The sequence below is a fragment of the Takifugu flavidus genome, chromosome 16, assembly GCF_003711565.1.
Source record: "Takifugu flavidus isolate HTHZ2018 chromosome 16, ASM371156v2, whole genome shotgun sequence".
NCBI lineage: Eukaryota > Metazoa > Chordata > Actinopteri > Tetraodontiformes > Tetraodontidae > Takifugu > Takifugu flavidus.
In genome coordinates, this window is record NC_079535.1 from 9495521 (window position 1) to 9508719 (window position 13199).

Sequence of the window (13199 nt, forward strand, 5' to 3'; positions counted from 1 at the left end):
CAGGTTTTATCTCACTTGACACAGATAAGTGCTGTGTTTGTGTCACTGCCATGTCAACCTGAGGCTGAAGTCCAGTTGGAGACACTGAAAGCGCTCCGGGATTTCACTATTGCGGCTCCGGCGAAGCTGAGCACGTTCGTACTTTCTTCAGACTGAAAAGCTGAATTCAGTAAGAAGGTTGTGTGGATTGATTTGCCTGGGGAGGAACGTGAAGGATGGCGTTTTTGAGGTGGTGGGTGCCAACAGCGGCTCTGCTGATGCTTGGCGGAGTTGACACGGAGCATCTGGGTGCTGAAAACCTGAATCTCCTTCATCCACACGAACACCACTTGGTCCTAAATCGTGGAATAAAAGGTACTTACGTATAAATGCTTTCACTTTCAGTTCACTCTATTGGTAATGAAGAGTTTAAATGGGGAATTATACTTTTCTTATCAGATTTTCTTTAGTTCTTACGGTCAAATTCCAGTTCCTAATGCAAACCACTAACTTTTATGCCTGTTGTAAAATGAAATAATCAGTATATGTGAAAATAAAGTGAGTGATTTGCTCTTAGCTCTGTACTAATCCATGATAAAATGAGGGGAAGCTACATAAAACCTGCAGAAGTCACTGTAAAAATGTCTTTGCTTGCTCCAAATGTCCCTATTATTGTATTTACCTATGACATAGGTGGATGATTTGATCACTTAATCTAATCAAAGACTGATATATTGATCTGATCAACAGCACTGCCCAGGGACTGTTATGAGATGCTGATGACGTCTTCAGGCCAGGCCAGAGACGGGGTGTACCTGATCCAACCCGGCGACTCCCCCATCGTGGTCTACTGTGCCATGGAGGAAGGTGGCTGGACTGTGTTCCAGCACATCACCGTCAACAGCAGCGTGGATTTCGATCGCACCTGGGCCGAGTACAAGTTCGGCTTCGGCGAGGTGACAGGCGACCACTGGCTCGGGAACGAGTACCTCCACCAGCTGACACGTGGTCCCGGGCGATATAAACTGGGAGTCAAGCTGGTGGACCGAGACGCCACCACCAAGCTCGGGGAGTACGATCCGTTCCTGGTGGAGGACGAGTTGTCGGCTTACAGGTTGAGGCTGGGGCTGTTCCAGGGAACAGCCGTGGACGCTCTGACCCTGGACACCGAGAACTACCTGCACGACAACCAAAGATTCACCACCAAAGACAGAGACAACGACAACTACTTCCAAAACTGCGCAAAGCTGGAGTTCCAAGGTGTCCCAGGAGGGGGTTGGTGGTACGACGCCTGCGCCGGCGCCAACCTCAACCGCCGAAACGTCATCTACTGGCAAAAGGACTGCAGCAAAGAACGACTGTGCAAGTACGCGTGGATGATGGTGAGACCGTCCGATACGGTCAAACTGGTTCCCAGCCGAGAATGTCGGAAGGACGAGCTGTAGGACTTCCTGGGAAACCTGCTGCCGTACGTCACAGTTCAACACGTTTTATTCATAAATGCATGAGCATGGTCACAAAATACTGAGAAGAGAACACTACTTCAGACCACAGTGTAGCTGCAAGTCGCCATCAAACGCCGTCACCACAGGAAGCAAAGCGCTGTCACTCCATCACTCACGCTGTGCTGCATTTTAGTCGCCACGGTCACAAAACAAAACCGTAAACTTTGTCGCTCGGCTCCCATTCGCCGGTCACAGACGTGGAACACTTCACACGAAACATTGTTCTGCTTTTTCTTTTTTTTTCTGGCCACATTACATCAAATGTTCGGGGACCATGGCATGTTGATTTATGGTATTTCGTAGCAAACAAACACTGTTTACTCATGAAAAACAAATAAAAAGAAATCGGGAGGGATTAAACAGATGACGAGAAACAATGGGTGCTCTTGAACCCCCTTTTTTGTTGTTTTTCTCACCTAAACGCTGACATTTGTCATGTTTTACTAAACTTGTATACTTAAACGTCATTGAAGTGGAACATAGGTTGTTTACACTCTTGGCACATGTGAAAAGGCTTCAGAAAACCGTCATATTTCAATCTCTGCCAACAGATTCTGCAGTCTGAGAAAACACGGACTAGCCCTTTACACCAACAGGAATTCCAGTTTGCGGTTCTTCCATATGCACAACACCTTTACAACTTTCATTATGGAGCATTTATACCATTAAAGCATGAAATATATCGTCACAAATGTGGAAAAGTGGAGGTTTTTGCTATTTTGGAATCTATTTACAGTGTAGCTTTTGGGACAATGAGAAAGTGTAACTAAGTTTTGGGGATTTTATCAGTTCTATCAATCCTTAAATCCCACTAAATCAAGATCAAATGTGGGATTTACAGCATCATCGCTGTTCATGTCAGTTTGGAGGTCACCGCCGGGTTCTGTCCGTACCAGTACAGCTTTTCCTCGATCCTTTTCTTCTTCCACTGGCAGAGCAAGAGCATGCGGAAGGTCTTCTGGAAAGTCTTGTTGCACAGGGCGTAGCACATGGGGTTGACGGTGCTGTTGACGTAGCACAGCCAGTATCCCAGATGCCAGAGCGACAGAGGGATGCAGTCCGAGCAGAAGGTGGATATCAGCACCATGATGTTGTAGGGCGTCCATGTCAGGATGAAGGCTAAGAGGATGGCGCTGAGGGTCTGCGCCGCCTTTCTCTCCTTGATCAACACCATCCTTTTCCTCTTGGTGATCTGGTTCTTCAGCGTGGCGTCTGAGGGCTTGGACGTCGAGGAGGCGGACGGAGCGTTCACGGACTCGGCCGAGGAGAAGACTGACGAGGCCATTTTGGTGTCCCCGTTTTTGCTCTGCCGCTCTGCGTGGGCGCCATCTTTGGCCGCGGACTTGAACTTGTAGGACACGCACTTGCCGCTCTTCTGAGACTGGGGTTTGGGCGGCGTCTGGAAGTAGCTGTCCTCCTCGTAGCTGCTGAGCTGCTCGCTCTCGCTGCCCACCCGGCTTTTGGACGCCTCACAGGACTGTTTCCTGAAGGAGGACTGGAACCCCCCCGGAGAACCCGGCCTGTCCTCATCCTCGGAGGAGGCGTAGCTGTTGAAGGTGGTCAGCTGATCAGCTTTGGACCAGTCGTCGTTGGCGCTGGCTACGGATTTAGCAGCATTGCTCCTGCTGGAGGAGGACCAGGACGTTTGATTCGTGTCCCGTGAAGCTAAGTTGACTTGACAATTAAAACAGGATCTGATGATGGTCTTCTGGGGCTGGGGCACCACGGAATCAGTAGTATAATTAATTCCCTGCAGCTCGGCCAGATCTTTGGTTCTTTTCTCCGTTTCCTTGTAGATCCGACAGTACAGGATTGTCATGACCGACACGGGGATGTAAAAGGCCGCGATCGCCGTCCCGAAAGTTATCACCGGCTCGGAGAAAAACTGGATCTGACACTGCCTCTCAGGAACCGTCCTTTTCCCTACAAAGTATTGCCAGCAGAGAATCGGCGGGGCCCACAAAACGAGGGAGACCAGCCAGGCCAAACCGATCATGATCCCGGCTCGTTTGGGAGTCCGCTTGGCTCGATAGGTCAGGGGTCTGGTGATGGAGAAATATCTGTCAAAGCTGATCACCAGCAGGTTCATGACTGACGCATTGCTGGCTACGTAGTCCAAGGCCAGCCACAGGTCACAGGAAAGGTTCCCCAAAGCCCAGTAGCCCATCAGGATGTACGAGGTGTAGAGGTTCATGGAGAAGACCCCAATGATGAGGTCGGCAGCCGCCAGACTCAGGAGGTAATAATTGTTAACTGTCTTGAGCTGACTGTTTACTTTGAAGGACAGCATCACCAGGACGTTCCCGACAATGGTGATGAGGCTGACGATCGCCGACACGGTCGCTATGGTGATCACCTCCCAGAGGCTGTGAGTGACCAGGTGGGTGTCCGCAGAGCTGGTGTTAGAGGTAGAGTTCACCGCGCTCGCTTCCTCCATGGCGCTCTTCTTCTCAGGAGGATCCAGCTGTGTCAGAAGCGTTTGGACTCGGCATTTTCAGCCAGATCTGTCGGAGAAGAAGCAGAAAAGCAGCCATTAACGCGAAAACCTGCTCCCGTCTTGGCTGGAATCAGCTGATTATCAACAACATTCGACCTGACGTGTGCGCTCTTGAATCAAGAGTAAAGCCGCCTCTCAAGGACACGCGCGAGCGAAGCTTCAGCCCTGGTTTTTATCTTCCTACCGAAGGAAAAACTCGAGCCTCACACACTTCGCTGGAGCTCATTCACGTCCACACAGATTGAGTGTTTTGGGCAAACATCTGTGGCACATTTAAAAAAATTCAGGTCATTACATAATTTACTTGGTTGCTCCAAATGTGTTCGGTTGTATTATTAATTCATCAACACTTTTAATAGCTCAGATGACCCCTCCTCTATGATTAGACAGAAAAAGTCTCAAAGTATCTGCGATCCAAATAAAATCCCCCCAAATAGGACGTGATGAGGGTAGTTGTGGTTTTAATGTTGTTTTGCATTTGTTTGGGTTTTTTTTGTCTGTTTCTTCCAGACGTTCAGCTCGTTCCGCCATGTGAAAATGTGTATAAATGCTAATCAGTTCCTTCGTGCTTTGCTAAAGAGTTTCACTTTTTGCTTCTTCACCACCTCTTGGCTTGCATGGAACAAACAGATGCAAATAGAACAGATGCAACTTCCTGTTTACCTGCAGGATCGTGGGCTGTGGGAGGAAAATGAAGGGCTGGGAGGACGAGTTAGCGGCAGTGACGAATGGTTATAATCACGGAACGCAGTCTGGGCTCAGATTTGAAGGGGTTGGTGAACATGCAAATGATGTCGGCTATCTCTGGAGCACTTTAGTGCGTGTTTGGAATCACTGAAGTGGAATAATTATGAGGGCGCGCAGATGCCCATGTGTCCATGTATGAAGATGAGCTGTACACACGCGCACACCCGCATCGCAGGGGGTGAGATCCTGATGTATGATCCTGGATCTGCCGTTTCCTTCAGGTTTGAAATTCTTATGTCAACACACAGTTTGCCAGTAGGGGGCAGCACACGTACAACATTGTGCAGTGGCGCGCATGCACATTTCATCCCTCGGTGTTGGGCATGTGCATCGATGGTAGCTGAGGGGGTACTCCTGCCAACCTGGATATGAGTACCAAACAATTCCACGGGGGAAGAAAGAAAATCCGTGACATGCGTTGCTTTGCATGACCTACAAATGGATGACATGGCATGTGGTCGTGCGCTCGCCCTAAAGGTTTTTAATTAAGTGCGTGGAAGCAGCATCAAATCCCCAGGCTTTGAACGTGCATGTGTGTGGATGGATGATTACACTCTGTAAGAAAAACATAGATCTGTATGGACCACACAGCACAGCAACTTATGACTTTCATCCCGACCACTTTTCCCCCCGTGGCACTGGAATGTTCTGTTAGCGATGTTTTTTTTCCAAGTCTATTCAATCTATTCACCTACCGATCTCTGAATGTCGACCCTCAGCAACACGATGGTGCTGCAAAAGCAGAGTAGATGTGGAGAGAATCACCTCCACGGACGCATGTTCAGGTAGATTAATCTAAATGTCTCACAATGAGCCAAGCCCATCCATCAAAACAGCCCCAGAGAGAGTTACCTGGATGCTGACGATGTGAGAAACACCGCGACCCAGAGAGTCGACCGACTGCTTCCTTTTAGTCCGAATTATCACGACAACATCATTCCCGGGACTTTATTTTTGTATCTTTCTAAAAAACAAAGCAAACCTCTCCTACCAGGTCTCTCAGCTGGAGAGGTCCCCTTAAAATATGTTACAATTTCCTCAAAAGCTTTGGACATAATCACTACCGCAGACTCGAAGAAAGAACTTCTCCGCTCGCTGGCAATTTTCTGACAAAGCCAAATTAGCAGTAGTGCCAGCAGCAGCCCGAGGCCCACGCAAATAACATTCCAGTCACCGTGGGGGCTCTACTGCAGGACTCGGATTGTCCTCCTCGTTATAGAATGGCATTTCATATCACACCGCCCAAATCCCCACATGGTTACAGGGCGTGGGAGGTGTCGTGAATATGGGCACGCCGCCACGCTGTGATTTTAATAGTATATCCTTTTGTCATCCATTTTTAGGGGAAATGCACAGCAAATGCAAAGCTAACAGGATGTGTAAAATGCCCACACAGCTCATGACATTAGACAAGACTGGAGGTTCTAAAAGAACAGAACATTAGCGTGTTAGCGTTGTCCATGTAGGGATATTTCACCATTCAAAACACAGTTGTGCAGAGTTTAGCTGTAGCAGCAGCTGCTAACGAGACAGTAAACCTTCGCATCCTGTTCTAATAAAGCACCTGAGCAACTTATTCTGCAGCACCACGTTGACCTCTACCCTAATATACTATGTTTTTATTACTTTATACAGCTGTTGTTTTAAAAAAAGGTTTCAAATTTAAAATATCGCAAAAAAAAAACAAAACAAATTTTTTTGACTAGTTGTGTTCAGGAAACAAGGATTCTGACTCACAGGTGAATTTTAAGCCGCTGAGCGAGCACACACACACACACACAAACATACACACTCGCACGCACATGCACGTGCACGTGCACGTGCACATAAAGGAATGGACTGGTCTCTTGACCTCAGCCAGCATGGAGGAAGTGAAGCCAGGTAATAGCTTCTAAATCGAAGCAGAAAGTGTTTTAATGGTGCACTCAGCCTGGGCTAGCGGGGACGTGCAGCACTATAAATACTGAGGATCAGCTGTTGTGGCCTCTTTTTGGACTTTTTAATGTTGTGGTTTGGTATCAGTTCTGACATAAAGTGTGTGTGTGTGGGGGGGGGGACTTGATGACGCTGAGAGTAAAGGGGGTCAGGTCACGGGCTGGGGGAGAGGTGTGTGTGTAAGGTGAGGACGCGGAGGTCATCGTGGGGGCTTGAGAACACCCAGATGAACATATTGAATCTAGAGCAGGCGTTTCCTGATCATCGTGAGCGCAGGAGAGGGAGGACAGGTAGCGCACGTCCTTCCTGAGCGGGAATGTTGGAATGGTGGCTTCCTGGAGCTCTGCTGGCACCTGGCCAGCCGGTGCGGTTGGCTCCGCTGGGCCTGAACAGGCCTCGCAGTCCTGCGTAACCTTTTTCCACACTCTGCATCTGTTCCGGACAGCGAAATCAAACCTGCATTTGTGGCATTTGAGAACGAAAGAGGAGAGAGAAAGAAAGAGAGAGAAAGAGAGAGAGAGAGAAGAACAAAGCCAAACGGAGGCGAAGGACGCCATGTGTGTCTACGCGGTGAGTCTGTATGATGTGCAAATCAGCCCAGGGCTCTTTGGCACGATCAGACGTGCATGCTCGTCAACCCACTGACCCGTGCTTAAGATTACTGCATATGTGAGGACCTCGCAAATGTTTGAATCATCCTGCGGATTGGAGGAGGAGGAGGACGGTGCTCACATGCAGGGTCCTGATTGAAAAACACGCAAACTGACGTATCTGGAGTGCGGCTAAAGAGGGGTAGATCAGGATGGATGATGCCAGGTGTGCACGAAGGCAGGATAATGTGCAGATGTGCAGACCCCCCCCCCCCATGATCTCCGAACAAGCTGGAGTTCCCGTGATGACACATGATGAACAGAATCATTAAATGGAGATTATAATCTGCTTATGAAACACCCCAGTGGCCTTTTCAGCTGCTGAAGTGAAGGGAATAATGATGGCTGACGACGCCCAGCGTTTTATTCCACTTTTATCCTCCCATGAGTAGTTTTTAATCTCTTTGCTTGTTGCGTCTGTCTGTCATCAGTGGACGACGGAAGCCACGTTGTGGGAATACACCTGGATTAATTATGGATCAGCGATCTGTGCACATCAGACGCCGGGGTAGCCGCCCCCCCGACACATTTACAGTGGCGTTTTGCACTCAAGTGTGCACCGGATTCGTTGTGATTCACCAGACTCTCACTATTTAATGACACCTACAAAGTTTTCCTTTTTAATTGTAGGGGGGAAAGGCAGGTCTGGGATTGATCGGACTGTTAAAAGCACGCTCCGGTGCCTAATCCGCTTTTGTTTTTCTCATTTCCACCTGAATCGATGAGGCTTTAGAAGGAAAAAAAAATATTAATATTGATTTTTATAGCAGATTTACCATTTGGAAACAAGGCTGTAACTCTGACATTTATGCATTATGAAACATGAAGGAACCCATAAGGGATTAAAAATTTCATGTCTGGGCTATAAAATTACATAACAGGTGAAAAAGAGCTTTCAAGACTATTTTCTATCAAGGGTGTGAAAGTCTAAAATAAATATGCAATCGCACTAAAGTGTGAACTCTTGCAGAAAAGACCCACATCGGCGCAGCAGCCTTCTTTAATGTAAAAGGCCACATTAAATATACATGCAGAGACCTCTCACACACGCACTTGTGCACACACCCGGCCAGTTCTCGTCAAAAAAGTGTGCACAGAACGGCAACGAATGTTGATTTTTGGTTTGAGATGTAGCGAAAAGCTTACTCACGGCGACCCTGGAGCTTGTAGTCCTCAGCTGAAGGACCGAGCGCGTCCCCCGGCGAGTGTGAAGTTCATGGTTAATCCCTTTGTTTCGCCCGGGAAGCCCTCAGGTCAAGCGTGCGGCTGAAACGGGCTCGGAATCACAGCACACATAGAGGGAGGAACAAGGTGGGGGAGAAATCCTGCTGACTTGACCCCGGCGTGCCAGAGGGGGGTGCGGAAGGAGTGGGAGAGAGGACGTGGATCATCTCTGAAGGGGAGCATCATCGGCTCTCTGCATCCCCGTCGGCCGTCCAGCATCCAGCTCCAGGTGATGGACAGGGATCCTCAGGGTTGCCGAGCGTTTCATTCATAAAACAGGAGAATCTGCAGGAGAGAACTTTTCCTTCCAGTGTGAGCAGAGCTGGCCGAAGCCTTCTCTCCTCCCCCCTCTCTCTCCCTCGCTCTCTCTCTCCCTCTCTCTCCCCTCTTTGTCTCTCACCCGCTCTCTCTTGCAAGTTGGAGCAGAAAGTCAGGGTCGCCCGATCCAGACCGCCGCCGCGGCTGCAGCTGCTTCCAGTGTGGCTGACGGACACAGATGTAGCCGACGCCAACTCGCTGGGAGGAGGAATTCCCACAGGGCTGAGCGGTTCATCATGTATCAGGACAGTGAGCACGCAGCTCAGACCAGAGAGTGCGAGAGGGGTGAAGGAGAGGGGTGGGGGGGAGGCTTGGAGGGGAGGGGGGGGTTCTTTCAGAGGGTGTGCTCGTGTGTGTGTTTGGAGATGTGATGAAGGTGGTGTCCAGTCACACCCGCCAAAGCCGGCCCGGCGTGTCTTTGCACGGCGAATCAGCCGTTTCGTTGCCTCCAGTTGGTCCCTTTTGTCGACGTGCTACGGGAAAGCAGAAGGAGGGAGCGAGCGCGGCCATCACCTCTGGTGGCGAGGCAGGAGCGGCACCGCTATCGGCGGACTCATCTGCAGAGCGTGAAACGCCCCCTGCTGCCTTTGTGCCCGCGTAAGAGTATTGCCATGGCTTGGCCAGATAAGCCAGACTACTGAAGTGACAGATGTTTTTCATTGGCAATCATTGTGTGTGTGTGTGTGTGTGTGTGTGTGTGTGTGTGTGTGTGTGTGTGATTGTGCTGATTGCTGAATTATGTGCTCTGCAGGCATCCACTTTAGTCAGGATGTAAAGCCCTTATACGTTTTAATCCGGATGAAGGGGGCTGATCTGGCCCACCATCTTCCAGCAACTTTCCACATCAGATAGGCTTAAATAAAATCAACCTGCCACTGATATAAAAGTTCTGTGAAGGGTATTGTGGGTATTATCCTCATTCCACTAGCATGTCACTGCCCAGCGTCGGCTGCTGATCGGGTTGGGTGATTCTCGTCTACATCCGCAGCATAACGGGGGAGAAAATGAGGTCTGAATTAGCAGAGTTTCTAAAACGTTTGCTAGCTTTGTTTGAATTTCAAGGGTTAGAACAGAACCAGCCGATTCATGCTGGTTTTCAGATGAGCTAAATTAGCATCTTTAGCTTGAGGGTTGTGATCAGCCGAAGTTCTCGTTTCTGCTCCTCCTGCCTTCCAGGTTCATGTTCAAGGACGCGTCTTTGGTGTTAACTTAGAGGGAAAAATGTATCCGAAACAACAGGCTAGATTTGCAGCGCTATAAGAAGCAACATGCTAAATCAGACGATCCGTTGCGTGGACAACAGCGCTTCGCCATACCTCATGTTGACATTTTCCAACGCTGGTCTCACGCTGTAATGATTTTGCGACTCCTTCGGTGAAACCAATGGCGTGATTGATGCCCTTCAGGAGAAATCGCCAGTGTTGGCGCCGCTCCCCGCCCTGCCCCATCAGCCTGATCCAATGTCGTTTCCAGACGCCCGGCATTAAAGCTCCCTCATGTATTTTAGTGGGATACATTCACAAATTGGTGTTTCACTGCTTCTCAGGGTGATTGATATCGATTGTATTGGCAGGATAAGCCTCATTGATTACAGCACTAGAGACAATTAGCAGTAATGTCAAGCCGATACTTTATTAACGTTGCCATTAAATTTGCAGTCTCGAGGTGAACACTGACAGTTAACTGGGGCACAGATGATGACCTTTGACATCATGGTTGTAGCTGTAATTTATTAACCCTTTACCCCTCTCTGCCTCGCAATGCCTTTAGTTTCAGGTAAAGATCTTGTGGGGAGCATCTAGATCCAGATGTTGCAGCACGTCTGTCCACACATGAAAGGATGCTGCGACTCAACCAGTCTGCTCGTCCACTTCTATTAGCCAAATTGCAACCACAGTCACTGGAAACGTCTTGGAGAAGAAGATCAGTGAGTCACTTTGGAGGGCAATTTAATCTACTTGATCCCAGGCGTACGTGCTTCTCCACATGAACACATAGATTCGACTCCTGTGATGTTCTCCTTCTCTCCCAGCCGTTTGATGTGCGGTGAGTGTTTATCTGCCCTCGCTCACGCCCCCTCCTTCCTTATTCCGTCTCCTACTGCCCCCCCAGCAACGACTCCTCTCCAACAAAATTATTTTCCAATATCTGGCACGGCTGCAGATTTGCACGTCCCAGCCCTGAGAGAGCTCTGTTTCTGCGCCCGGAGGTGGACAGAAGAGATATGGGAGTGTAGCAACGAAGGCTTCGTGGAGACGTTTGGGAAATGGACGTAGGTGGCAGTCACCTGACATGTCCTCGGTCAGGTGAGGCTGGAGGAGCACGTGAGCTCACCCCCTCCCTGCTGAGTGAGCTGCTGTTGCCGATCTGGTGCTCTCTGAGGACACCCAACACCAACAGGGTCCCGCACCAGCGACAATGACCTTGTGTGAATGGCACCAACCCGTGTGTGTGTGTGTGTGTGTGCGCGCGTGCGTGTCTGTAGAAGTGGGTTCCCAATCCACTAATTTCATTTAAGGGTCTATCACGTTAAGGTTAAGTTCATGAGGGGAGCTTTTAATGGATTTCACTAGCAAAGTGGGGACATCTCTGGGGACTTTTGATGGTCCTGAACCTAAAGAGGGGTTAATATTTTGGTGTTAAGGCTGAGGAGAGGGTCATTCTTGACGTTAGCGCAGCACAAGTAGCAGGACATGTCAGTGTGTCCTCACAAGGATAGAAATGTAAACATGTGAGAAGCAATAAGCACTTTGTCAAAGCCCATGACAGGATAACTACCAGTCAGTGTAGAGCTGTTGGCATGGCAACACCCTCATTTAACATTTGTCATTGCGGTCTATTTAGTTTTAAATGCAAAATGCATCGGCTCTGACATGCTGATTGTTGAGGGAAATGTCTTTACTTACACGTTCCCGTTCTTTTTCCTCAGGAAGGAATAGACAAACAATCAAATCCGAATGAATGTGTGTGTTTTTGGGATTAGTTACAGAAGCTTCTGGGCTCAGGTCCCCGAGCGCTGTGTCTCAGTTCATGAGGAAGAGCCCCCATCACCATGCACACATCATGTACCACGACCTGGGGGTCGACCTGGGGGTCACCATGGATACAATTCGTTGTGAACACCCTCATCTCCATATTTGGTCATATTCCTCTCAGATTCCTCTCCAACTATTTCCAACATGTTCAGTTTCATTTATGCAGCCGACACCCTTCAAAGCAAAGATTCTGATTAAAACAACTCTCTCAAAACTAGTACATGGAAATAGGAATATTTCAAATAACCTGAATTAACATCTCGATAATTCTATGAGAAATAATCAAAGGGGATAAAGGAAATCAACACAGCTGATTCAACATTATTCCCACTGATGCCGTCAGCGAGTATTTACGACTCTTGACCTGTTGTTTACAGGCCGCCTCTATCAGGACGCCCAGTCAGCCTCCGTCTCCATCTCCAATCACCGAAGACAGGCTGTTAAAGCTTCAAGTACACTCAGTCAACGTCACGGAGAATCTTATCAGCAGCCGGCGAATTCTCCAGACAAACCAGGAAAAACAGCAAACAGAGTGCGGAGACAACCGAATTCTTTATCTTCTGTGGAACACCTCCTATTAAAGGAAGACGTCTCCTTCACTCTGAAGCCTGCTAATACAGAGATATGAATAACTCCTAAAGATACTCCACCAATTAGACTCTCAGCAGGGTGTCAAACAAACTCAAAATAATCAAATGTAATTGTAATTGTTATAAATGTAATTATGCTTCTGTATTACAGCCATTCCTATCACTGGACATTTAATGCTAATTTAAGATGGTAGAGAAACTCAAGCTAGTCTGTCCGTAGGTCCAAATGAGACCTTCCATAGGTGGAATGGGATTAATATTTACCTTCACCAGTCACCAAAGTGTTGAAGACAACTATGGGAGACGGTGCAGGAAGGATGTCTGGTGCTCTTCGTGAAAATGGGGCAGCCTCAGAGAAAGTGGACCAGACCATCAATGAATAATGAACCAGAGAGAGGGATCTGCATTTTTGATGTGTTTTTAGGCTACAACAAAGAGATTACGGAGGATTCCGAGTAACTGCAGAGGGGTTTATCTGTGGAATCACCTGGGCAACACCCGCCCTTTAATTGCAGCGTCAACCAATCAAATCCAAGCGTTTGTCTTCTAAAATCAAACCATTCCGGCCATTTCAGCAGCGTCCGCGTCCGCTCTGACCAGACCAGCGTTTCCTGGGAATCCTTCCATGTCTGAGTGAAGCGGGTCTTCTTCAGCTACACCCCGCTGACCTCCCTCTGGCCCTGGGTGGAGCTGGGTTCATGCTGACGCCCGGTGGGGGG

At 48.7% G+C, this 13199-nt stretch overlaps 2 protein-coding genes across 3 annotated transcripts; one reads left to right on the forward strand and one right to left on the reverse strand.

Moving 5' to 3' along the window:
• Positions 1-56: 56 nt before the first annotated feature.
• On the forward strand, positions 57-1861 carry zgc:194887 (uncharacterized protein LOC571819 homolog). Its single transcript, XM_057059109.1, has 2 exons — positions 57-354; positions 730-1861. Exons 1-2 carry the CDS (start codon positions 216-218, stop codon positions 1422-1424), a joined length of 834 nt encoding a protein of 277 aa, XP_056915089.1. The 5' UTR covers positions 57-215; the 3' UTR covers positions 1425-1861.
• chrm5a (cholinergic receptor, muscarinic 5a) lies at positions 1453-9122 on the reverse strand. 2 transcript variants are annotated; one of them, XR_008954318.1, is made up of 3 exons: positions 8464-9122; positions 1691-3988; positions 1453-1595 (listed from the first exon to the last, which is right to left on the reverse strand). XR_008954318.1 is itself a non-coding variant. In XM_057059100.1 (2 exons), the coding sequence occupies exon 2, from the start codon at positions 3919-3921 to the stop codon at positions 2338-2340; it is 1584 nt and encodes a 527-aa protein (XP_056915080.1). In that variant the 5' UTR covers positions 3922-3988; positions 8464-9122; the 3' UTR covers positions 1453-2337. The 2 variants fall into 2 exon arrangements, 1 of the variants encoding a protein (XP_056915080.1); XM_057059100.1 differs by having other exon boundaries at positions 1453-3988.
• Between the last annotated feature and the right edge of the window lie 4077 nt (positions 9123-13199).

What these genes read in the sequence shown, in the direction of transcription:
- zgc:194887 (XM_057059109.1), top strand. Translation starts at nt 216, where the DNA reads ATGGCGTTTTTGAGGTGGTGGGTGCCAACAGCGGCTCTGCTGATGCTT. An exon ending in CCTAAATCGTGGAATAAAAG is followed by an intron (nt 355 to 729) that starts GTACTTACGTAT and finishes TCTGATCAACAG; the next exon opens with CACTGCCCAGGGACTGTTAT.
- chrm5a (XM_057059100.1), bottom strand. Translation starts at nt 3,921, where the DNA reads ATGGAGGAAGCGAGCGCGGTGAACTCTACCTCTAACACCAGCTCTGCG.